General features: G+C 41.0%; 1 protein-coding gene across 1 annotated transcript in view; it reads left to right on the top strand.

The window, feature by feature from the left end:
• celsr3 (cadherin, EGF LAG seven-pass G-type receptor 3) overlaps window positions 1-24876 on the top strand; it is a 117270-nt gene that overhangs the window by 54087 nt on the left and 38307 nt on the right. The window contains exons 8-16 of the mRNA XM_087833878.1: window positions 28-185; window positions 4609-4772; window positions 5849-5974; window positions 6966-7135; window positions 7841-8026; window positions 10504-10614; window positions 10766-10934; window positions 22012-22153; window positions 24598-24718. Coding sequence (XP_087690004.1) covers window positions 28-185; window positions 4609-4772; window positions 5849-5974; window positions 6966-7135; window positions 7841-8026; window positions 10504-10614; window positions 10766-10934; window positions 22012-22153; window positions 24598-24718 — 1347 coding nt within the window. The remainder of the gene's footprint in view (window positions 1-27; window positions 186-4608; window positions 4773-5848; window positions 5975-6965; window positions 7136-7840; window positions 8027-10503; window positions 10615-10765; window positions 10935-22011; window positions 22154-24597; window positions 24719-24876) is intronic.

Below are 24876 nucleotides of genomic sequence, written 5' to 3'. Positions count from 1 at the left end.
TTCTTTGGACTGTGTCTGGATGTCCAGCCCAAGCGCAGTATGAGTGGTGAGGCTCAGGGTCCGTCAGATGAGAAGATTGCTGTGGTGAGCGTCGATGACTGTGATACAGCCTTGTCACTTCGCTTTGGTACGCAGCTTGGAAATTACAGCTGTGCTGCACAGGGCAAACAAACCAGCAGTAAGAAGTAAGTTTTTTTCTTTTTTCCCCTCCTTATTGCAACACTTTACTGGGACCCAAACTTCTAATGGTCATATACCAATGTCAGCCAGTTTCTCAGCCATAACCATCGACGGTACAAAAAATGGACGCAAATTACAGAAAACTGTAAAAAAAAAGTGCAAATGCAAGTGCCGTATACCTGCTTTCTATCTGAAGGCAGCCAGACAGTGTTACAAAACAACTTTATTTTATTTATTTATTTATTTATTTTTTTGCACCTGTCCCGTTTGGCTCTTTTGCCATCAGAATTATTGTCTAAAGGCAAAGAAAGATGCCCAATGGATTTTCTTTACCAAATTGACCATCCCAGCTTTGCCGTAATGGTCCATTTGATTCACCTTTTATTCTTTATTTTATTTTCACTTGCTGAATACGGGACAGACTTGACTGGGGGAAAGAAAAGGGAGAAAGAAAGAGGGAAAGAAAAACAGTTGAGAAGAGGGACGGGGGAGAAGGGCAAAAAACAAAAACCAACAGAATAAGCAGAAAAAAAAAATACATATATCGATCACCTGGATCACCTGTTGAGAAAGAAAAAAGAAAACAAGCAGAAGAAAACGAGAGTAATACAATAAACAACATCACAATGATATATGGGAATATGACAGTAAATACTAAATATTAAACATTGTTGTGCAGCACGTAAGATCGACAGCACAGTGTGCTTTGAGGTAGGAGCCAAAAAGGGTGTAGTTTGTGTGTGTGAGCACCCGTGTGTACACCTGTGAGCATGGACGCGTTTGTTTTCTTAAAAGGTTCCTTCATGTAATGATCTGCTAGAGGGTGTGGGGGGCCACTGCCCCGTCCTCCAGGGCATGAAGCAGGTATGGAGGAGATCAAAACTCCAGACATCCAGAGGCCCTCAGAACACAAGAGACCAAGGAAGACCAACAGAGGGGCAGCCGTGCCACTGTCCCAGAAAGAGCTGAGGAGAGTCCCAGATGAGGGGTCACTCAGCAGCCACGGAGCAGAAGCCAGGGGGGGTTGCAGTGACGTGCCCGTGAGCTCCGCCGGCAGCCAGCTGTGCCTGAGTGACCGAGCCCCAGGCCAAGAGGCCAGGGGCACCCCACCTCCGAAGTGGCCCAAGCGAGCCCCAGGCTCCAGGCCCCGATAAGCAGCCACCAAGGAGTGAGCCGGTGTGTACCCGGACGCCCACCCCCGGACACAAAGAACCACCAACGCACCGATGTCTGAGGGAGTCCGCCCCCGGCAGGGGAAGTGGTGGGGGGAGATAGGGGGGAGACAAAACAACTTTAGGTCCTATAGAAGTATATGGGATGGGTATAATAACGGATTGGATTTATATAGCGCTTTTCAAGGCACCTAAAGCGCTTTACAACTCCATTATTCATTCACTCTCACATTCACACAAGCTACAGTTGTAGCCACAGCTGCCCTGGGGCAGACTGACAGAAGCGAGGCTGCTATATCGCGCCATCGGCCCCTCTGGCCAACACCAGTAGGCAGTAGGGTAAAGTGTCTTGCCCATGGACACAACGACCAGGACAGAGAGCCCGGGGATTGAACCGGCAACCTTCCGGTTACAGATGCGCTTCCCATCCCCGAGCGCCATGGTCACCCCGGGTATGTGTTCTGTAAACACTTTCCTGCTGACTTTCTGGACTCAGTCACTCATTTCAGGCATTACTGAAGAGAAAATATTAAGCTTGAGCTAAAAAACTTGCAATCTGGGATGCAGCAAAGTACTATAGATGACCAGTGCAACATCTGGCTAATGACCGGACTGAACATTCTCATGTAATTTGTAGTGATGCATTTTGGTTCATTTGGATTTTCCTCAATATGAAAAGAAACTAAATCGCAGGGAAAAGCTACAAGTTTACAAGCTCATCAACTGATTTGGACCAGAGTAAACAAACTTTAGGTGTGAAAACACCCCACTTCATACTGTGTTTCAAAATATGTGTGAGCTAATGTACAAAAGACTGTCCTGCGCTAGCATGCTAGGAGTACTTTCTGGCACACGCCATGACTTTGAGATCAGTGTTTATGCTGTGTCAGTATGCTAATATCAGATACAAACTGCTCAGCCAGGCTACAACTAGCTGGTTATCTGCACGCAGCTCACTTTTGAATCTTCATTTTCGGTGGGAAACAGCCGTTTGCTGACTTGAGTGATCGGGTGACTCAGTTTCTAGCTAATGTAAGCTGGGTTTGCTTGCTTTTAGCGCTGTAAGAGAGGCATTGTGGCAAAGCTGGAGAGGAAGCATAAGTATCGCATCCTTTAGCTTTTATCACAACCGTTTGACTGAATTCAGGCTCTTAAATTCAGAGACTTAAATTTCTCAGTTGTAAGACGTTGAAGCAGAGCGTAGGAGGACTACAGTGTAACACTGTAGCTTGTTCTATAGCATAAGCTTTGGTATATTCATACTGAGATAACTAATATTTTAACATGAAATGAATCTATGAAATCTTTTGGTCAAAATGATAAATAAATATTGAATTATTAATTTTAAAAAAAAGAACCTTAGGATGAATTCCTGCAGGTAAATTTGTTCTTTTGCCAGCAGCATTGCAAATGAAAGGATGAATAGTAACTGACCCAGAGCTGTGGGAGGTGTTTGCACAGGATTTGCCAGCTTCTTTGCAAAGACAACTTTCATTAAACATAATCTGTGACTGAACAGAGGCTTAACAGATATTCAAAGACAATTTCCACTGAGTAGAAAACCAATAAAGCTGGTCATTATGTGCAGCTATGAGCAACATGCTGGCCAGCTGGTAGCTTTTTAAGCTATCTAAAGGTAAAGTAAAGTGAGTGTGTGAAGTGACTGAGGGTAGCAGCATTACATTGGGAGATACATGCATTCACCGAGCATGTCTGTGTTCGCTTAATTACCAATTAAAGTTTCATACATCTGAAATGCTAAAGTTTAAACAAAATATTTATCCAGGCTTGTAATTGCAAATGTCGTGGAAAATTACCTACAGCAGAGATCAATATTTTGTAAAGAAAACAGAAAGGTGTTACATGTACATCTGTTAAAAAAACGCGCTGAAAGTTTAGAAATCTGACAGGATTTTAAAGTAACGATCAGGGTGATGAGGTGACCGTAGGGGAACTATGCGGGGGACTCAAGGCTTTAATGAGGCACGACTCTTTGACGTCTCTATGCTCCTTCATGTCTGTCTGTATCTCTCTGATGGTCTTGTTACCAGGCGTCTCATTTCTGCTACACGGATATGTTCGTTTCTTTTCATTATCTCCGCTCATCTCTCCGTCTCACACACACAATCTCTTAGGTGCGACTAAAAGATCCAAATTGTTGGTTTTAAATGCGTTGCACTGCCTGTTCCATCTGACCTTGTCGAACTTTTGTTCATTCTTTCTCAGCTACAGTTTGTGTCTAACCAACGAATGTCTGCATATATACTAACAAGTGCAAGAAAACACATACACATAAAGCGTATCCGCACATGGACTGAAAGAGCAGCCTGTCATAGTGTTGATGTCTGGCCTCTGTAAGCTGTAATCATGTTTGCCGCGTCTGTCAGCACTAAGTGAGGCTGAGGGAAAAGAAGACGGATCAAAGAGGAAGGCTAAAGACTAACACGTCAACCTTCTCTTCCTCCTGCTCCTTTTCCATTTCTCCACCCGCCTCTTGCTCAGTCTTGACATTCTCTGCCAGTGACGTCCTCTGCTGACAAAACTTTGTCTCTCTTTGGTTCTCACTCAGCGCAGTCCCGTAACTGTCACTTTCTATCCCTCCGAAATTTTCCTCCTCGTATTCCCTCTTTCCTTCCCAATACCGTCTGTCTCATCATCTGCCTCTTGACATTTGGTGTAACTCACACTTAATCTCTTGTTTGTTCATCTATCTTTCAAGCTTTTTTCTTCCTTTGGCATTGCCATTTCCCCCTCTTCCTCCTAGAGCAAGCTGCACTTGTATCTACCACCTTTTATTGTGTCTCCTTTCTCCTTCTTCATCTTGTCATCCACCTCTACCTCTTCTCTCAAGACGGTTGCTGTAACTCCTGTTTAATCTCCTGTTTGTTCATCCGTCTCTTCATCTGTCTCCTTTTCTTTCTCAGTGTATTTGTGTTCAATCTGTCTTTCCCTTCTCTGTTTCTTTACCTTAAAAACACCATCATCTAATTTATCCTTAACATCCCCTGCTTTTCTGTGATTTTGATTCTGAATGATGACACATTTCATCTACCTCTGATGACATGTTTAATCTCTAGGTTTGTTTAATCCCTCTCTCATACCCTCTTTCATGTTCTTCCTTCTTTTCACCCCTTCTTCTTTCATCCCTCTCTCCTTCCTCTCTTACTTGAAGAAGAATAATCCTGTGTTTCTTCCATAACCCCATTTGTTCTCCACTATATTTACTCATATTGCTTTCTATCTTTGTGTTTCTTAGGTCTCTGGACTTGACTGGTCCATTATTTCTGGGTGGAGTCCCTAATGTGCCAGACAACTTTCCCTTTGGCACCAGGGAGTTTATCGGTTGCATGAAAGAGCTGCACATCGATAGCAAACCGCTGGACATGGCTGGATTTATCGCCAATAATGGAACGCTTCCTGGTCAGTGCTGGGAACCATGTTTGCTTTCCTTCAAACATGTATTATTGTGCATTAGTAACATTTAGCTCCTTCTCAATAGCCTTTTCACCCATCTTGTGGCAAAACACACACAAACAAAATTTATTTTTATTTATAGTATTTAAATGAAGTAGCTTTTAAGGTTTTGTGTGCTACGAACCACTTTGTGCTTCTAAATATTATAGGAAACAATAATGGGGTAGAGCCACATCTTCACATATAGTCATATATAGTTAGGCTTCATTGCACTGAAATTGGATTTTCACTGATGGACTGGGTGCTTGCATTACTTTTTATTATAGTCAGTGAAATGAAAGGAAAACATTTATTATACGTTGTTGTTTTGTTGTGTTACTATGTGTAACTGTTTGCATATCTTTCATTTTCATATCGTATTTTTAAGGACTTTTAACCTTCCAGTTGCATTCAGGGCAAATCTGTCCGATTTAAAGATAAAACACTCAGAAATATTGTGTTTTACATCCGATTGCCTCAAGGCCTTATGACATCCTCCACACTATGCACTTGAACATATAAAAATGATGATCACCACTTTTCATTGGATTTTGAGTGTTTTTAACTAGACTGAAAACTTTAAACACCCTAAATTACTCTGACTGAGGAGTTTTAGTTTTAGAAAAACATTTCCTTAACATTTGTTTTAGTCAATTATTTATTTAATTACGCTTTGCCTGACCAGTGGTTGTTGTGTTTGGCGTTCCAAAGACTTGTTGGCAACAGGGAACTTGTAGAGGTCCCTCTGATGGACAAACAGTGTAACATCAACACTCATTACATGGTTGAAGGGTGTTTCTCCATCGTCTTATTTACCTTTTAATTTGATCATTTATTGGTCATAGTAGGTATTTGTCGTTCCTGGTGTCATTATGATACCAACAGATCAACAAATAGCCAAAAAATCGGTTGAACTTTATTTTGAAAATGCTTGTGTGTGTGGGTAATGTTATAAAGCTCACAGTGACAGCATGAAGACTTATCATGTACAGTATGTTGCAATTCATTTTTATAACTTCAGTGACCTCTGTTGCTTCCACTAGGCTGCAGTGCCAAATATCCCTTCTGTAAGTCCAATCCGTGTCAGAACGGAGGAACCTGCAGGGTGAGCTGGGAGACTTTCTCCTGTGACTGTCCCCTAGGATACGGTGGGAAGGACTGCAGCCACGGTAAGAGGCCGGGATTTTTCTTATCCCGTAGCCCTACAGTAACTACACTAATAGCAACCTTTAACAATGTTAATTTTATCGTGCCAGTTGCTGGTGGAACGAGCATTTTCTAGCAGTGGCTGTGATTTTAACGTTTTATTTTTAAAAACTGATTTTCACAGGACTTTGTTTTTCGGCTGTAATTATACTAACACTTCATTAATTTCTTCACAGCTTACCTAAGCTTAAATGCCCCAGATAACACCTTTTCACTTAATGTGGCTCAGTGAGAGTTGACCTGCATAATATGAATGCACCGTCTTAAATAAAAAGGAAGAATTGATGATGGAAAAATACAGTCCAACAGACTGAGCTAAGAATAAATTGAGCCCATGAGACAGTTGTTACTAGATATCTGGCTGTATTTCCTGTGTATAACTGAACCGTAATAAACCTTTAGAGATTTCCCTCTCATGAGTGGACATTCACTAGCCCAGGTGGTTTTACTCATTTATTTTTACTGGCATGTCTTGATTGCGAGCACAGACGTCCAACTCTAAGGGGAAATAAAGCGGCAAGATTCACTTGAGGGGAAAAAAAGAAAAGAAAAAACATGGTGTTTATTGATCTCAGTGACAAATGTTCACAAGTTCTGGGACTTAGTTTGTACTTCAGAGACTGCAGTGTAACATATGTTTCATCATTTAATTTTGGAAGCTTTTATACTTTTGATTGGTAATTAAACAACAGAGAGCAAACAACTGAGGAAGCTGTTTGGGCACGAAATGCATTAAAGATCACGTCATGCCCGAACAGACATGGTCTGTTTGTCCTTCAAACCACCAAACCAATAGTCCATTGATGCTACATGTGCTTTGAAAAACGCACAATATTAAAGTGAACAACTACAAGAATTATGTTGCAGACTGACGGATAAGGACAACAGTATCATCTGGAAATTGTTTCGGAAATTTCACTAATTTTCATTTTCGTTTTTTTCTCTTCGCCTCAGTGATGACACACGTACACCGCTTTCTGGGTAACAGCGCCCTCTGGTGGGACCTGAAGAATGACGTAACCATCTCCGCACCCTGGTACCTCGGCCTGGTGTTCAGAACCAGAGCCCGTGAAGGGACTTTGCTGCAGGCCCAGGCTGGCCAGTATATCAGCCTGGTGTTCCAGGTGGGCACGAACACATTTAACATTTAAGAGGCAAGGCCGAGATGGTTAGCCGAGGAAGGATATTGAGGATGTTGAAGATAAAGCTGCAGAGGGTTGATGTAACGGGGGAGGGATGGGCTGAGATGTATTGGGATAATCTGCTGTGACGACCTTTAAAGGGAGCAGCCAAAAGAAGAAGAAGTAGTATTAGTGGAAATTCAGTGGTTTACATTTTAATAACAATAAAAGAGTCTACAGCTGGGACTACTGTTCCCTTTTAAATAACACCAGGCTCCATGGAGTCTGAAAGCAGTTCACATTTCTTTAAAAGTATCCATATCTGGTGTTGAAGGAGCTTCTTATGTTTCACCCTCTGAAACACTGACTGTGAGTACATCTATAAATGGCGCCCTTCCTTTCACCAACCTTTCCACCATCACCAGAAACTCAAAAAGCTTTAACTGCATTTAGGCTTAAACACAATTTGATCTTGTTTATATACGTTAAGTTTCAGATGCTAAATCCAAAGAGCGTTTTAAATTAGCAGAATCTCGGTGGAAGCTGAGCCAAGACGTCGGATTTCACGCTCCTACACACAGTCACACTCACACAGTCATAGCAGTGGATCGTTTTTTTCTTCCTCTCCCTCTTTTTTCTTCTTTTTGTTTTTGTTTTAATGTGATTTGCGAATTTTATTTATTCATTTATTCTTCTCGCTCTCATCAGGTAATTAATGGTCAGCTGGTCTTTTCGGTGACCCGCGGCTCAACCAGACCGGTGCGTTTGCGGTTGGATCAGGTTCAAGTGGCAGACGGCCGGTGGCACGACCTCCAGCTGGAGCTGCGAGACGTTCGCAGTGGCCGCGAGACTCGCTATGTCGCCACACTGCGGCTGGACTTTGGACTCTATCAGGTAGTGCAAATTATCATCGAAATCTCAAAGCGTTTTTAATCCAACTTTAATGTCCAGCTATCAGGGAGCACACTTACACTAGAGGCACACAGTACAGTCGATTTTTTTTAAAGGGGAGAAAATTAAAGTCCTTTAATAGCTTAAAAAAAAAAGTAAATTAAATATTAAATTTATCCTGCAAGCATAGTTTAAATGAATAAGAAGGTTTTTTGTCGTATCTGCTTTATGAAATCAATAAGGCTTAATTTGGCTTAAAAATTAATTTTTTTGACTGTGTTCAAATTAGAAGAGGCAGTTCTTTTTTCCCAGTTGTAATTCTCCATTTATTCTGTCTGTTTGAAATATGGAGCTCCTTGATGGGCTATATTATTCGTGTAATCGCCAGAGAAGTACTTAATTGAAATTTTAAAGCATTTGATATGAATAGAGGCAAGCAAACCTATTTAATTTCCTCTAATCCAGAATGTCCCCATACGCACAGACGTCTCTCTCACTTCCTGCTTTGAGCCAAAGCGATGAAGGATGTATTTTAGGATGCTAAAAATGAATAAATAAATAACCAATTGTATGAATTCCTTAAATTAAGAAAGATATTAGTTTATTGTAGGTTGGGCTGGTGAATTTTTGCGAAAACCACCAATCAGACGACCCCTTGTATGCAGCACTAGGCAACGGTGGGAAGGAAGAACTCCCTTTCAACAGGATGAAACCATGCTCAGGGAAGGGCAGCCATCTGCTGCAATTGGCTGAGGGATGGGTTGGAGAGAAAAGTAAAAAAAAGAACATAGGGAGACGGAGGACACATGTAATGATATGCAGTGATGTATAAACACATGGAGGGGAAAAAGGCGTCAGTGGAGAAGAAATAATCAGCGCGTTACAGAAAGTCCTTCAGCAGGCTGACCTCATTGTAACATGAGAAGAAGGTAGTTCAGGGTCACCTAATCAGCTCTAACTGTAAGCTTTATTGAAATAAAAGGTTTTCATGTCTAATCTTAAAAATACTGGCATACATAGCAGCTAAAAGGAAATGGCAAGGTTTTGGCGTGCTTGGTCAACAGGTGCTTAATAAAGTACTCTTGCAGTCTGTGTTTTTGAAAGCAATGTTTGGCAGGGTTAAATTTTTAGTTGAGATTCTAATATCAGAGTTCATTTTCCTTAATTTACCTTACATATGAGCCATGGGTATAATTCGCACAACGTGAAAAAAGTCTTTGGAACATACAAAAACGTATTTCACACACGTCTTAAGGTATATTCATAGTACATTTCAAGTATATTTCATCAAAAGTAAACCTTGTTATCTTCCTATCTTTTTATTTCTTACTGCATTGTTACTTCTCCCTCCTTCCGTTCTTTGCCTAACAATCCTTGACAGTGTTATACAACATCCTGCCTTTTTAAAAGAAATACAAAGTCTATCTCAAAGAAACACATACGCACATACATATAAATGTTTAGAACATATACAGGTTTTTCTATAATCCTGCAAAGCGTCAGACTCCCCAAGATGTGGGCTTCTAATCCTCGTTTCACTAATCTCCGGTGGATTATTATGTCAGATTGTACTGTGCGATGTTTGTTTGCGTGCATGCGCTCGTATGATGTATGCGCCTGTACATATGTGGCAGTGACATGAACGCAGAGAAGCACGTGCACAACCACCGTCCGTATTATAATCATCTTTGGCTCGGTTTAAGCAAACACGAACAGCCTTTGTCGTGTTTTTATGTCGTGCTATTCCCTAAATCGTCTGCCAGCACGTTATGTCTTTTATCTGTTCATTGTAGTTCACCAGGCTATTCTCCAAAGTGCATCAAGTAGCACACTGAGCAAATGGTGCAGAAAAACATTTCAAATACAAAATTATTAAACAATTAAACGGCAGTTGCCTTTGAAAGGGGTTTTGGCACATGTGCCGCTGTTATCAGACATATCTCAGATTCCATTTTAGCATCTTCTACTGCTGCTGAAACGGTGATGAATGCGGCTCATTGATTTTGCTTTCATGATCCTCGCAAGTTGCCTGTCAACATTTCTTCACAATTCTGCTGGAGTTATCACTTGAGCATTGACCTTCTCTGCAGTGATTGCATATTATGGTTTTCTTCTGTTTAATGAAGCCAATCATTCAGTCGAATCCTTTTCACGCTCCTCTCCACCTCCCCTTCTATTTGACTGACACAAGCCTCATAATAACCTGGCGCTGCTCGCTGATATATCGGTAAATAAATATATGGCGGTTTCTGGAAATCAATAATCCTTCCAGGAAAAAAAAATCGTATCTTTTTCAGTTCATTTTGATGTAAACTCATAACAGAAACATCTTTTTAATTACGTTTTTACTGATGGTCACTTGCTTGTAACTATTTTTTTTACCCTTCATAGCTGAGTGTGTTTGCTGCTATTAATAATCATATTCTTTTCCTTTCCTGTCTCCATCTGTTCCCCCACCTCTTTCCTTCTTTCCCCATTAGGGAACAGTGATAGTGGGAAATGAGATTCATGGTTTGAAGGTGAAACATCTGCATGTTGGAGGAGTGCTGGGATCTGGGGAGGTTCAGAATGGGATAAGAGGATGCATACAGGTAAAGGATGGAATTTTTAACTCATACAGTGAAGATAAAAAATAAAAGTAAAAAATGACTCTGGGATAGGCCGGTGAATACGCTAATACAGCTGCTATTGTTTTTGTGTGTTGTGTCGAGATAACGTGACCCTCACTTTCTCTTCCTACAGGGCGTTCGATTGGGCGTGAGACCGGACGCCCCCACTCTGCCCCGCCCCTCTAGAGCTGTCAAAGTGGAAACTGGCTGCAGTGTCGGTAATCCCTGCCTCTCGTCTCCCTGTCCAGCTCATAGCCGTTGTTCCGACCAATGGGAGAGGCACACCTGTCTATGTGAACCCGGTGAGTGGAGCAGATGGCGTGGGCTTTGCAGTTGAGCTTGAAGCGAAGTATAGAGACGTCTATTTACAGATGTAAACTAACATGCAGTATGATGGGGGTCTCGAGTTATCAGCCATTTTTAAAAACAACCTTTTTGTTCAAGAAAAAATTACTAATATTTTGACTTGTGATGTAAAACTGTGCCATTATTGGCTTGATGAACGCGCATGTACGAATATTGTAGGTTTGTAAAAAAATTAATTTAATATAAGTGTTAGTGTGTCGTTTTCATGCTAGTGTCACACAAAACAGTTACTGGAGACCGTGGCACGAGTGAAATGTGACTGTAATGTAATAAAGTAATTTTGGTACGTCAAGACAGCGATAAAACGGCATGAGGTTTGGCAATTACTTATAATCTGTTTGTGATAACACAACAGTTAACCGATAAATCATGAAAAATCACAAGTCTGTTTCCACCTGTTGCAAATCTGTTACTGTCCACATGTACATAAATTCACTACTCACATTCAGAGTCCAGCCAGAACCAGCCATAGATTTGAAATAGAAATTCAGAAATTCCTCCACAAATGGTGACATAATTGCTACAAAAAAGATGATTTAACTGAAAAATTATATAGACACCTGGCAACCTTGCTTTTATATAGGGATGTAAGTAGAGCCGGTTTGCAACCAGCTAAATTGAGTCCTATGATACAAAGAGATGTGTTGCAGACAAGTTGCACTCCTCAGTTCAGACAGACTTAGACTGATTGCAGATGTCTTGGCAATCTGTATGAGAGTGACTGCAGTCGATCTGAGTCGGGCCCTGATTATGTGGAGACAGGCTGCTTCCCACCATGCGACCTGCGCATTGATTGAAAGCGGTCGTGCAGATGTTGAGGGTGTTGCAGTTAGTCTTTGCACCTGCTTGTAAGTGGTCTGCGATGCTGCAGTGAGGCTGCCATCATATTTTTCCTCTTGTGTGCCGTTAGAGAGCGTTGATGTCGTGTTTGCAGCAGTGGGTAGCTTTTTGCGGCATCATTTTTTTTCTTTGTACAGTCAGATAATTTGTAGTATGCATTTTTTTCCACCCTCGGTCTTACAGCTACAGAATAATGCAACATGGTCCCAGAAATATGTGAATTTGTAACACCTAAAACAAAGATCAGCACATTTAACAAGTCTCTTATTAAATGTGAAGACACAACATCACTGCTAACTTTTTCACTACAGGTGAAACTAATAGTCATAGTACCCTGCTCCCAAAAAACAACTACAAAAATGCTAAAAAAGGATTGATGTGATGTGAATATTGTAAAATGAATAGATTAACAGACAAAATGTAACACACCAAAAAGTATTTTCCATTGTTGTGCGCTAGCCTCCGAGCCAGGCAAAATGGTCTAAAGTTTTGACCGTTGTAGACATTCAATGTAAAATAGCTGAGGTTTGAGAGTAAAAGGTTAAAGAAGCCGGCTTACTGAGAAACAACAAAAAAGGGGAGTAATTATAATGTGTCCATATGCGTAGGCGTCTCCCAGTGCTGTAACTGGGTTAAACTGATATTTGGGTTTGCATAATGAGTCCCCATCCACCTGAGACCAAGAGAAAGAGACCGACTGCAGGCTAACTTCCAAAAGCTCCTTAGTAAGGTGAATATAATGAGGTGGAATTAATGTGGAGGAAAAGAATATGATTAAAAGAGAAGGAGAGGGGTGGAGAAGTAAAGAGACAGGGAGAGAGTAAGGAAAGTGTATACTGTATAGAGAGATGCAGGGAGGAAAAAAAAAACAATTGAAAGATGAAAAATGCCGAGGAGGAACAAAGGGAGTGAAAATATTAATGATTAATGAACAGAAAAAGGCGGGTGACAGAAATAGTGTAAAAAAATGAAAAACACAAAGTTTGGAGGAAGGAAGGGGAAAAAAAGAGGGCGCGAGAAAGTCAAATCAAACAGCCTGAAAACACTAGTGACACATCTGGGAATATACGTACACAGGGATGAACTTAGAGTTGAGAGAAAATTAACATGACAGCTGCACACATGAGAGAGAAGCAAGAAAGAAGAACAGCGTAAGGAGTGATATTCGATATTTATTTGGAGCTAGCAGTTAGCAGCAGTGCATGCAACAGAAGCTCCTCAGCTCTAACAGTATTGATGTAACATGTAAGGCCAGCTGAACGGGAGGCGATTAAGAGAGATTATTTATATTATGGGTAAAGGGGTGAGGATACAAAAGACTGGCTGGCAAGTTAGCAGAAAAAGAACCATTAAAGAGAAAACCAGAAGAAAGACAAAAGTTGCCTATCCACGTTTTGAGATTAGTCACCTTCCTTCAAATCTGCCTCAATATTTCTTCAGATTTTTTCTGTACATGTAGAAAAAACTATTCTCTTCATTTTTTTCCTAAAACTCAAATATTTCTTTAAGATTAGGAAGAACTTTTGTAATGTAAAGCAAACACCAGCGACAGAAACAGTAAATTATAATCAGGCAGCATCCTCTAAGGCTGAGACGTGAAGCGGAGACTGAAATGCAAAAAAACTCAAGTTCAATAAGTTTCTATTTGAGGCTGTTTCCACATACGGGTCAATGCCAGTAGACCCAATGATGAAATGTCTGGATGGGCACCTTTCTCTCTTTATAGAAAAAAAATGTGCTCAAAGCCTGACAATAAGAAAACAAAGTTTAAAGCATTTTATTATGAAAAATCTACTGATGTGTTTTTTTTTTCTTTCTTATAACTCATTTGTTAAAGGATCAAAATTATGAAATGTGTTTTCAGTTTTCTTGTTTCCTGTTTTTTCATTAGCCAAAATTCAGTGTAGTGAATTTCAGCTTTACTCCCTCGTCTAAGTATGGCCAAAATGATAAACCCGAGTCCACAAATTAAATGGTTGTATCCAGTTTATGGTTACCACACAAAACTAACTGGAAAAGTGAAACCGATGGAGAAAACTCATCCATCCGTCCATTCATTCATTATCTTAACCACTTAGTCCTCTGTCACACAGGCCAACAGACTGATTGGTTACCCTCCCCAGGGATTCCTTGACTAGTTTGCAAGTGGTTGTTAAAGGTTGCAGGTGATTGCTGCAACCTCAAGCACCAGTTGAAATTGGTCACAAAGAGAGTGGTGCCTCAAAAACTTCCATGTGATTACTTTGGTTGCTAGCAGATTCCCATAGGAAAGTGTAGTATGTATGAAAAATGCCATCTTGTCTACAAACATTCACCTTTAACTATTTCAGCTGTAGTGAAACTTGGAAAAAGTGCAACACAGAGAATGGAAAACATTCGCCTTCAGCAAGTAAAAGTTGCGCGAACGGCACTAGTTTCACTTAAGACAAACATTCTCTGAATGATGGAGATTTTGCAAATTTCACAGAGACAATCACAATCACAGCAATCACTCACCTACAGGCCAGAGAATTACCATTTTTCCCCTTTGACTGGTGGTTGCCATATGGTTGTTGAATTTCTAGGTCTATGAGACTGGGGCTTCATGCAGTTTGGGTTTGGGGGAGACCCTGCAACAGATTGCCAGTTTGTCACAGGCCTAAATTAGAGAGATGGACATCAATCAGCCAGTTTTGAATCACATGGAGAGGACACAACAGACCAGCAGATTCAAACCCAGGACTTTCTTGTTATAACGCAGCGCTAACAGTGCTGTTCTGTAGAAGTACAGGATGTGATTAGGTTGCCATTCCACTCTTTAAAAACAGACAAGCAAAATGGGTCACAGTTGTCACATATCAGACTGATTTTGCTTTGTAAGGAAAAGCAGCAGGCTTGAAATGAGATTCATGAGATTGGTAGTATGTCGTGCTTTTTAGCCGAAGGTGCCTGATTGCTAGGTCAGACTACCTCAGCACACAAGAAGAAATAAATAAATGAACATAGCAGCTTTCACCTTCCCACGTCTGTGAAAAAAAAAATACAGGAAAGAGCATCAGGTGTAACACTCCAAAGTCTTCTGCATAGACTGCTACCACAGCAGCTACTTTTAGAAGGCAGAAGTAGGTGATGAAAAGTTATCCAGGAAAGAAAAAGTGAAAATGCTCATGATGCTTGAGGGAGTGAAAGAGGAGTCAGTTTGACTATGTGGAGGATATAGTAAGACAGCCTCAGGCCTTGACAGCATGGTAGAGGAAGCAGAGAGGCACTGCTATCCCTGTAGCATCCTGTACCAGCCCGCAAGCTAATGCTAACACCTTGACTTATTAACTTGGAGCATGCACTCAGACTCGGCACACACACACAGATGCCTTCACACCAAGACTCAACCACACACACACACACACACAGCGTTTCCACAAACTTAATATGCGTGCACTTATTTACTGTACACACATGCGCTTTCATTATCATTACATTTCATCAGCACAATGAGCATTAAAAATTGAGACTGTTATAGAATGAATGCTGCTTAGAGACAAATCAAAGTTTAATAACGGCAGAGGGAGAAAGAAGTAGATGTGCACTCTGAATAATTCCCTTTCATGTGTGTGTTTGTGTGTTTTGCCTTGGTGCTGAAGTTAGCTTAATGGGTCTCGTGTAACTGACAGCGCATCTGACCTGCAAAAGGCCTCCTAGAAGAATCACACCACCTCTCTGTCAATCACACACACACACTGAAACAAGGTTCTGCATGACGAAGCAAGGAGATATCTGCCTTCTCGTCTCCTCACTGTCTGTGTGTGTGCGTGTGTTTGTGAGAAAGCATACAGCAAGTATGACTATGTGCGTGTTGCTGCCAGCTGCTTCAGACTAATTGGCCGCTGTGAAAAATGAGATCTAATATGAAAAATTGCAGCCATGTTGATTTATGTCCATTTGAGTTCTCGGACTGTTTAGAAGCCCACACGATCATATGCAGAAAACACAATTGGAGAACGAGAACTCTTGTAACTGCTTTTACTGCAGTAGAGAGTAATTCATCAGTGTTTTTGCCTTTTGTCAAGTTGTTAGAGACTGTAAACAAGTGCCAAATAAATATTTCTTTAAATGGAGTTTGACGGGGGAAGTGCATTGTTGGTTTCAGCGTGGTGTGCAGCTGCAGTGTATTAAACTCCGTGCCTCTGGGAAAAGTGGTGGAGATGTATGAGCTTCGAGTTGTAGTTTCCTGTGCTCTAACCTGGAAGAACAGGCCAGTAGATGCCAGATCCTCAGGGTGCTGAATCAGGGTAAAGTTGTACTCTGTGACAAATGACTCCTCAACTGGAAGTGTCATTTATTGATCAGATGTGATATCAAAATAAAAAACATACAGGTAGACCACTGTTATATGACTATATGAATGGTGCACTGCAAGTACTGTGTAGTGTGTACTTCTTTAATCAAAAATATCTCTGAAATGATTGCAGCTCGGAGGTATAAAGTGTGTAATAACATCATGACACTGAGTAATGTCTGTAGGGGATACAATGTCACAAGTAAAAGCACTTTAAAATAGCTTTACTACATTAACTCTGGCTCCAAATCAGCAGCAACATCTGCAGTAAAGTATTTGCTTCAGCAGCAGAGCCAGAACATTTTTATGAAGTCGATCGGGCTGAGACCATTACTTTCATGGTGCATAAAGATAACACAGGAAGTGATCCTTCAGGTCTTAGGCCTAAAGCAAATCACTATAGGCACTTAACTTATAACTAGTGCTGTCAGCGTTAATCTTGTTAAAATGACGTTAACGCCATAACCGAAAAATCTCTGTTAGCGAGTTAGCGCGGATCGCCCTGTGCGTGGGGCTGCACAGCGTCAACACGTTAGCTCGTTAACGCATTAATGCATCAAAAGAAAGAGCAGGAAGTTAGATTTGTAACTCTTTCAGATGATGTGAAAACACTGATGGCTGGAATATTTCGTCATTAGTGTTAATCAGTCGATGAAGCTCTCAAGAAAGTCAAGTCAAATAGTTGATGTCACTGTTAAAATGTGTGTTTGTGGGAACAATAGCATGGTGAAAGGGTTCTGCTCTGATAGAAAAGGAGAAATTAATGACTTTAACAACTGTTCATTGATTTTTGTGGGGTAGCTAGAGGGTTGGCCATACGTCAGTGTGTGGTGTTCATGGCCTCCTCTTGATGCTTTCTTTTACCCAGCAAATATTTCTACATTGAAAAACTATCGGGTGGAGCTCTTCTTTCTTCTTCTGTCTAATCATGGTTGAAAAATACATACTCAAATTACGGTTTGAGTAAGATGGTGGAGGTCGCGGTGATGCCAGTTGGAGGTCAGACATACAGAAGGAGGTTCATTCCTTCTGTATGTCTGAATTAGAGTAGAGAGAGTCTGTTTTGTTTTTAATCAATAAAGAGACAAAGAGTAGAATACAACAAAATTAAAAAGTTTCTTGAAAAGAGACAAACTCATTAGCAGTGAATCAAACTCTGACACACAGCTTCATGCTTTTGGGTCCACAACTGAAATGACTGAACTAATTGACTTGTCGTTTGATTGATCCCGAGTTTATGATGGTAACATCATGACCAGAGTAAGGATAACTGTAAGCGTCTGATTCATTCAGTTCACCATGCAGCGAATGAAACAGAACTTAAATGTATAAAATGGCAGCTTAACTGTGTTGTAATACTCATCTGTGTATTACAAAAAAAATCCCAAAAAGATAAATGCAATTTCTTCCTTGTTATGAACTGATCTATATCTCTCACGTTCAAAAACACAGTATCATGTGATCTCTATGGAAACGTCGCTGACATCTGCCTGGCTCCGGTTCAGTTTTTGGCATTGTTCCATGACCAGTTTGTATCAGAGAGACAACACTGGGGTTTCAGTCGTGTTTGCTTGTCAACCTCTTGATGCTATGCAGCAGGGCACAGTGGGTTGCCTTTGCACAGAAAGTTCCTGCTAAAACATGTAACTAAAACAGCACAAACCGAACTAAAAGTTCAGCGCATATTTGAACGAGTGCTTTCATTCTTTCATCGTGAGCCGCCGTTGTCACAGAGTTACTGAACTCGGCGCTCAGTGTGAGCATTTTGTTTGGGAAATTTCGACACGCACAATCTTTCCACTGTCAGAGAAGACAGTTGGATACACAGAGGATGAATGGACGGTTCAGTGAACAGATGACTCATTGGTCTTTCCTGATTGTAGTCATGTGGAGAAGTCAAGCTGATGTTGTGTTACAGGAAAGTCAGACGCGAAGCTGTGAGTCACGCTGAATGTGTGTAGCGCTCGGGAAGCACAACTTTTCAAACAAACCCCTGCACCCTGACTGCGAAAGATGAAAAACGCATGCACGCCACTCTTTGTTCTTCAGGCTCGAGCCTTTCTCTCGCTTTCGTGTTGTGTCGAGAAGGCCAGTGTCATTATATGCGTCTGAAAACAGCCAAGGCCGTTGCCGTCTCCCTTTTTTCTGTTGCCATGGTGAAACTGTAAAGATGTATAGTGCTGATAGAAGAGTGTATGCGTGTGTGAATGTGTGTGTGTGTGTGTTCAAGAGAAAGCAACAGACGTGGAGAACAATAAAATTAAAGGTGGAGAAGACAGAAAATAGGCACAATGTTTTTCTGCATTTGTTGTTAGAAGAAATTGTGAGATGAATAATTGGAAACTGAACAATGGCTGCAATTAGCTTCACTGTGTGAAGTTTGGAGATTAAGCTGGGTTAGTGTCTGTTTTTTTTTTTTTAATTATATAGCATGTTTGGGTTTGATTATGTACAGAGAGCAGAAAAAGTTAGAAGGCCATGCAATTACTGAAAAAGGATTCATTTGAATGCTGGTGTAAGTGAATACTGAGTACAAGCAGAAGCCAAGGCCAAAGGCTTGAAAGCAAAGCGCCTTCTGTATTTTCTTTAGACGGACAAGTGAAAGCAGACCTTGCACATGTTTGTCTGCTTCGCTGAGAGGAATGCAGACCTCAACAAGCTGCACGCACGCATCAGCCAGTCACACTTCGATCTGCAGAGACGTCCTTCTGTTCTGTGCCAGTAAATTAAAAAGAGGGCCTGAAAGCCAAGCTGGCTTAAGACACGAGGTGAAAGCAGAGATTTGTTGGTCGCTCTGGAGCTCTGGATAAAATATGATGAAAACAAGTCGTCTGTGTTTGTGTTGTACAAGCAATCAATCATTACTGATTGGCGAGGACAAATTGTTTGACTCTCTAATGCTGTCGGGTAAGAATTTAGATTTTCTAAAACCTTGGTTTATGACAACCTCGGCTTCGCGTTGTGTTTATTAGTAATTAACATGCCTGATGTAGCAAAGACCTTTAATTCCCACGGCAGCCATAAACAAATGCACGATAGGTCCACATACAATAAAGGCATGAGTCTGTGCTACCTCATTAGATGGAAGTCCAGGCATTTACATGTTATTTCTGTCTATTTGATAACCACAACCTTGCTAAACAAAAATATATGTTAAGTAAATGAAACCTCAAATAATAAAATATTGGCAGATTTTTCTGTGGCTCCACAGTTGAAGACGAGAATCCCCCGAGAAGGAAAAACCCAGCTGTATCAGTTGGATTCATTATTAATTATTACAGGCAAATCTTAGTTTTATTTTTATTATTCATTTGAGTCTGTGGAATGTTTTATTTTAAATTCATTGCTTGTATTTCTGGCTTCACGTGAGTGTAGATTCTTTTGTCATTGAGTAGTCCTGTAATATTTAAGTCCCCCTATTAAAAAAGGCTCCCTAATGACTAAATAGCACAATTATGCTCTTTTTAATTTAAAAGGAGGTCTAGGTGAGAGGCCTTCACTATTTGTGCTCAATACACCGCAAAATATGCATAAAGCGCTCAGCTTTAGTCATTAGATTAAAGAGGGGTTTTTATGTGCTGGCCTGTATTACCATATAAGAGGCGGGTGTGTTTGTGTGGAGTGTCTCGGGATTGCATTGAAGTGTATGACGGCTTCGTTCCTCACGCTGCACACAAGTATACCTTGGGAGTGTGCGCGTGTGTTGTTGAAGTGGCTTGTTCAGCTGTGTTGAAGTGTAATGTCTTTGCTTTTTATGTAGCACATTTCTGTGCTGTTATGAAAAAGAGACATTTACACTTTCTTTTCCAGTGACATTATATTGCTTTTAGTTTTTCTGCATGTGACTTGTTGTCCATAAGTGGCACAGATGTTCCTGTACGCTATCTCAGCTGCTTGGTTGTGCCTCAGTGCGCACGCAAGGTCCACATACAGTAAATATCCTGCTATTAAGTAGTATAGTCTGCAGGTCCTATCTGCTTTGGTAGACTCCTGCCTCTATGCGTCTGGTGCTCAGGGCCTGTTCTTGTGCTGCCGTGATCAGAGCCTCTGTTCTGTCCTTTTAGCTGTCCTTTTCTGGCCACTGGTAAGATTTCTTGATTTGTCAGGGGTTCATCCCATTCAGGGCCTTGGTCGTGTAGATTGCGCCTCTTTCTGTTCCTCACCGTCTGTGTTCAGCTGCCTGAGGCGTTCTTGGAGCAGCTCTTCTTGGGCGCCTGATATATTCACAGATGCTCCATGTTTCATTCTGGATTGTGCCTCTGACACTCACTAATCCTCGCCCTCACCATTTGCAGTGCTCATAGAGCCTCGGGGTGCTGGACTTCCGGTTGTGAGGAGTTTTTGTTTCTTCACATCAGTGGCATCTCTCTCCTCCTGTGGCCAGCTTGGTACTACAGTGGGGTATGTGCTGAGCAGTAGGGAGGATGTATTGATGGCTTGGATCTTATTCCTACCATTCAGCTGGCTTTTTAAAACATCTTATCTACTGGAAGTATTTGTGGCTGACCTGTGTGCATCATTATCATGGTTCCCCTTGAATTGTGGGATACCCAGGTACTTGTAGCTGTCCCATATATCTGCTATTCCTCCTTCTGGTGGCTCCACCCCTTCAGTCGAGGTAATCTTCTCTCTCTTTTTTACCATTTGGCCAGAATTACCAAAATATACCCACTTATCCAGGCTAAATGGCATCCTGATGTCCTCGCTATCGATCCTGATGAGGAGGATTGGTGAGTGTGAGGTGACTGATGGTCACTCCAGTCCTGAATTTGTATCTGTATCCAGTCTTAGTGATGAGCAGGCTTTCGGGACTGACGCCTGTGCAGAACAGCAGTGTGAACAGTGATATATTTTGCATTTGATGGTGACACGTGTGGTTATTACCAGGTACTTCTTGGTGAGTTTGGATGTTGGCTTTCTGCTCATCCATAGTTCTCACATGTGTGGCATATACCCTCTCATTGGGTCGGCATATGTGATACATAATAGCATCTCTGCATCAGTTCTATATTATCAGCCGTTGTCCATGGATGCTTTGTTCCAGTAGCCTACTTCCCATCAACATGTCTTGGTTCCTCTACACCTGACGTGCATATATATTGCCGTATAGCAAGTGGAATGTTTTCTTGATGCGACTCTTGTACTTGTTTTGAACTCGGAAAAAAAAAAGGAAAAAAAAGGAAGAAGCGCTGCGTTAGTGTTTCAGCGGCTGACAGTGTAGCAATGCACCGTTGCGGCATGTTTTCCAGTGGCTCGCCCAGCCGAAGTGCGTCAGGAGAATGACATTTGTGATAATCGCTGTTTGATGTTTGAGATGTTTACTTGCGAGTTGACAGGTTATTATGTGTGGTACACAGATGGAAGACGCAGCGCCATGCTGAATATTAAGATCTCAGTGTTTGCTGTGTTCTGCTTTTATTTCATCAAATTACTTGGAAGGGAAGTTCTTTACACACTAAGGTTGTCTTTATTTTTCTGTAGATGATTGTTTCCAAAATAAATCAGTTTTTTAATGTTAATAAAACTTGGACATACTCAGTGTTAATATTTAGGTAGCAGCAGGATGAATGGATATTTTCTTAGACCCACTTAAATATGCATAACAAGTCTCCTGATAATTTTTCTTATAAGTTATTAAAGCAAATAAAATTGAGGGTTAATCAGCCTATTTACTGACGTCCTCCCTGTGTCCATAGAGTTTAAAGGATGTGCCACATGCTCAGGTGGAAGTTACATGTCATGTGAATTTAATCAAAAATATTATTTAATATAACCTGCAAAACAAAACAAAAAACATTTAAGAACCAAGTTTTCTTACTGTGCTGAAGGTTTTTGACATCTCTCTTTGTGTCTCTCAGGTTATTATGGGAAAAGCTGCACTGACGCCTGTCATCTAAATCCATGTGAGAATGAGGCTCACTGCCACAGGAAGCCCAGCTCTTCCCATGGATACATTTGTGACTGCGGAGACAACCACTACGGGCAATACTGCCAGCACAGGTACACAGGCAAACGCCCACACAACTGATGTAACATTTGAACTTCGGTTTACCTGCGAGGTGCCAACACAGACTACAACTCTTTGTAGTCTCTAGCCCACTTAAGCTCTGTTCAGTTATGTGCGTGTCTTGGTAGCTTTAGTTCAGTCTTGTTGCCCCACATCTCCAGCGTTCCATGTAATCCACTGTGGGATGAGCGGAGTCTCAAGTCAAAACACACACACTCAGAGGTTATCTGTGGTTATGTTAAACTGTGTGAAGTAAGCGTAACCCTGACCTGACCCCGCGCCTCTTTCCTGCCTGTGAAATCCACACAGCTTAAGATTTATCTCATGAGCTGCTCATTGTGTGAGCTTTTGTCCCAGATGAACATCTTTGATCTGGTGTGTTTTTCACAAAGACACATATTTTCACCTGCAAAAGAAATAATAATAATAATAATAATAATAATAATAATGGATTGGATTTATATAGCGCTTTTCAATGCACCCAAAGCGCTTTACAATGCCACTATTCATTCACTCTCACATTCACACACTGGTGGAGGCAAACTACGGTTGTAGCCACAGCTGCCCTGGGGCAGACTGACAGAAGCGAGGCTGACATATCGCGCCGTCGGCCCCTCTGGCCAACACCAGTAGGCGGTAGGGTAAAGTGCCTTGCCCAAGGACACAACGACCAGGACAGGAAATATCATAAAGTTTTTCCATATATTTGATTGGCAGACCATGAGAATTGTATGAAAATTAAATCAGCACTAAGACTGGATTTATAATAATTTTACAAAGATTATGCAACAAGTCATATGCGTGCACACGCACACAACATATGGCTCATTAACCATAGGTGGTCATGAGAGTACCTCTTTTTCCTTTTTTTTAAGTTGCCACCATGCACTGAAGGATGATAACATCAGAAATGGATCGACATTTTATATCATGGCTTCTTTTATTTGCAGATTTGCTTATTTATATCATTTTAAGGTTCAGGTTTTTATGCGTCATCAGAGTACCTTTAAAGTACTATTTATTTATGTGCAGGCACATACAGGGAATTTGGTTCCGGTAGATGGTGGCTCTCAAGCACAGCAATGTAAATCACACACACACACACACACACACACACACACACACGTGTCTATATACACACATTACACATACATACACATACATACACAAAGCTGTGTAAGCCAACTATAAATAACTAATCTAAACTTATATACATAAAATACAGAAATGAAATGAGGTGGAATGAATACTACAGAAATTTGCATGAAGGTTTCTGCAAAGGTAAATCTTGCTGCTCTAGGTCTGTTAGTAATGGTTCCCTGCAAAACAATGCATCGATAATGTTAAAAGCATACATGTATTTCCCGGGTCACGAATGAGCCTAGCTTACCAATATCCATATCACAATAATGAGACAGTTCCTATAGAACAAAAGTTCAGACTAACATCTAAAAATTAAAAGTTTTTGCTGTTTTAAAGCAAACGTGAAAAATAATCTTAAATGACTTGCCAGTTTGAACACATTTCTCATTTAGGAAAGACCCCTACAAGGCATATATTCATCAAAGCACAGCTGGAGCAGCTTCCGCTTAAGGCCCTGTCTTTGTTTCTGTGCACCCTGAGTTATGATCAGACAAAGTATTTTGCATTTAAGCTGCCAAAAATACACAACAGGGAGAGTCAACCCTGATATTCAGTTACAAATCACTCACATCTGAATTTTGCTCTCTGAGACTTTCCACAAGGTGCAATTAAGAGATGTGCACAACAGTCTGCATTAACTGCGAGAAGCACTCATCTCCTCAGTGAACCATTAGACGCTAGACATTAGAGTCTAGGAGGAAAGCACATTAGCTGAGATGTGAGCAAATGAGAAGTGTAGTGAACATAAAAAAAAGTTATTTTTATTTAAGTAAGAGTTGAAATTCAGTGGCAGTTTAGTAGTTTGAGAAAACAGGTTTTAAAACGAATCAGTGAGCTTAATAAATTTTTAAATGGGTGAAGGAGGCTTTCCTGTTTAATATGCGACTGTTCAAAGTGTGGCTGTGCCAGCAATAAGTAACATTTAAAGTTTGTGGCTATGTAGGAAGTCTAATGCACCTTGTAAACCTTATTGTTAAATGTTAATCGATATATTGTGTATAATCATATCTTGTTTCTGTGTCTCAGCAAAAGTGCAAGTTCTTTGTTTGTACATCTACCTCCACATGTCAGTATTAATATTTCCTCCCAGTTCGATCCATACCTTTGCTTCCTTCATTTCATACTTGTTTCTTTCATCTCTTTGTTCCCACCAATTATTTGGAAATCAGAGGGAATGTTGAATCCTTTGAAGAGCGATTAAAAGTTTTTGACAGGCTGTGTTGCTCAGTTGGTGTTTTTCTCTTTTATCTGATCTATCTTGTGTTAATGACTCTGTGTCTCTGTGTGCGTGTAGGATTGATCATCAGTGTCCCAGGGGTTGGTGGGGATCTCCAACCTGTGGACCGTGCCACTGTGACACCAATAAAGGCTTCGATCCTGACTGTAATAAGACCAGCGGACAGTGTCAGTGCAAGGTAACCAGGAGAAACACACAAAGTACATACAACGATGTTGTGAAAGGTAGTAGAAATACGTTTTTTTTCCCCTCTGGGTGTGTCGGTTTCCTCTGGATATTCCTCCCATAGTCCCTAAGCTGGATAAGGTGTAAAGAAATTAGATGAATGGATGGGTA

This window comes from Neolamprologus brichardi, chromosome 20 (genome assembly GCF_056152115.1).
Source record: "Neolamprologus brichardi isolate AB-2024 chromosome 20, ASM5615211v1, whole genome shotgun sequence".
NCBI classification, from domain to species: Eukaryota; Metazoa; Chordata; class Actinopteri; order Cichliformes; family Cichlidae; genus Neolamprologus; species Neolamprologus brichardi.
The sequence above is the reverse complement of the archived record's forward strand: the minus strand, read 5'-3'. Positions and strand labels throughout refer to the sequence as shown.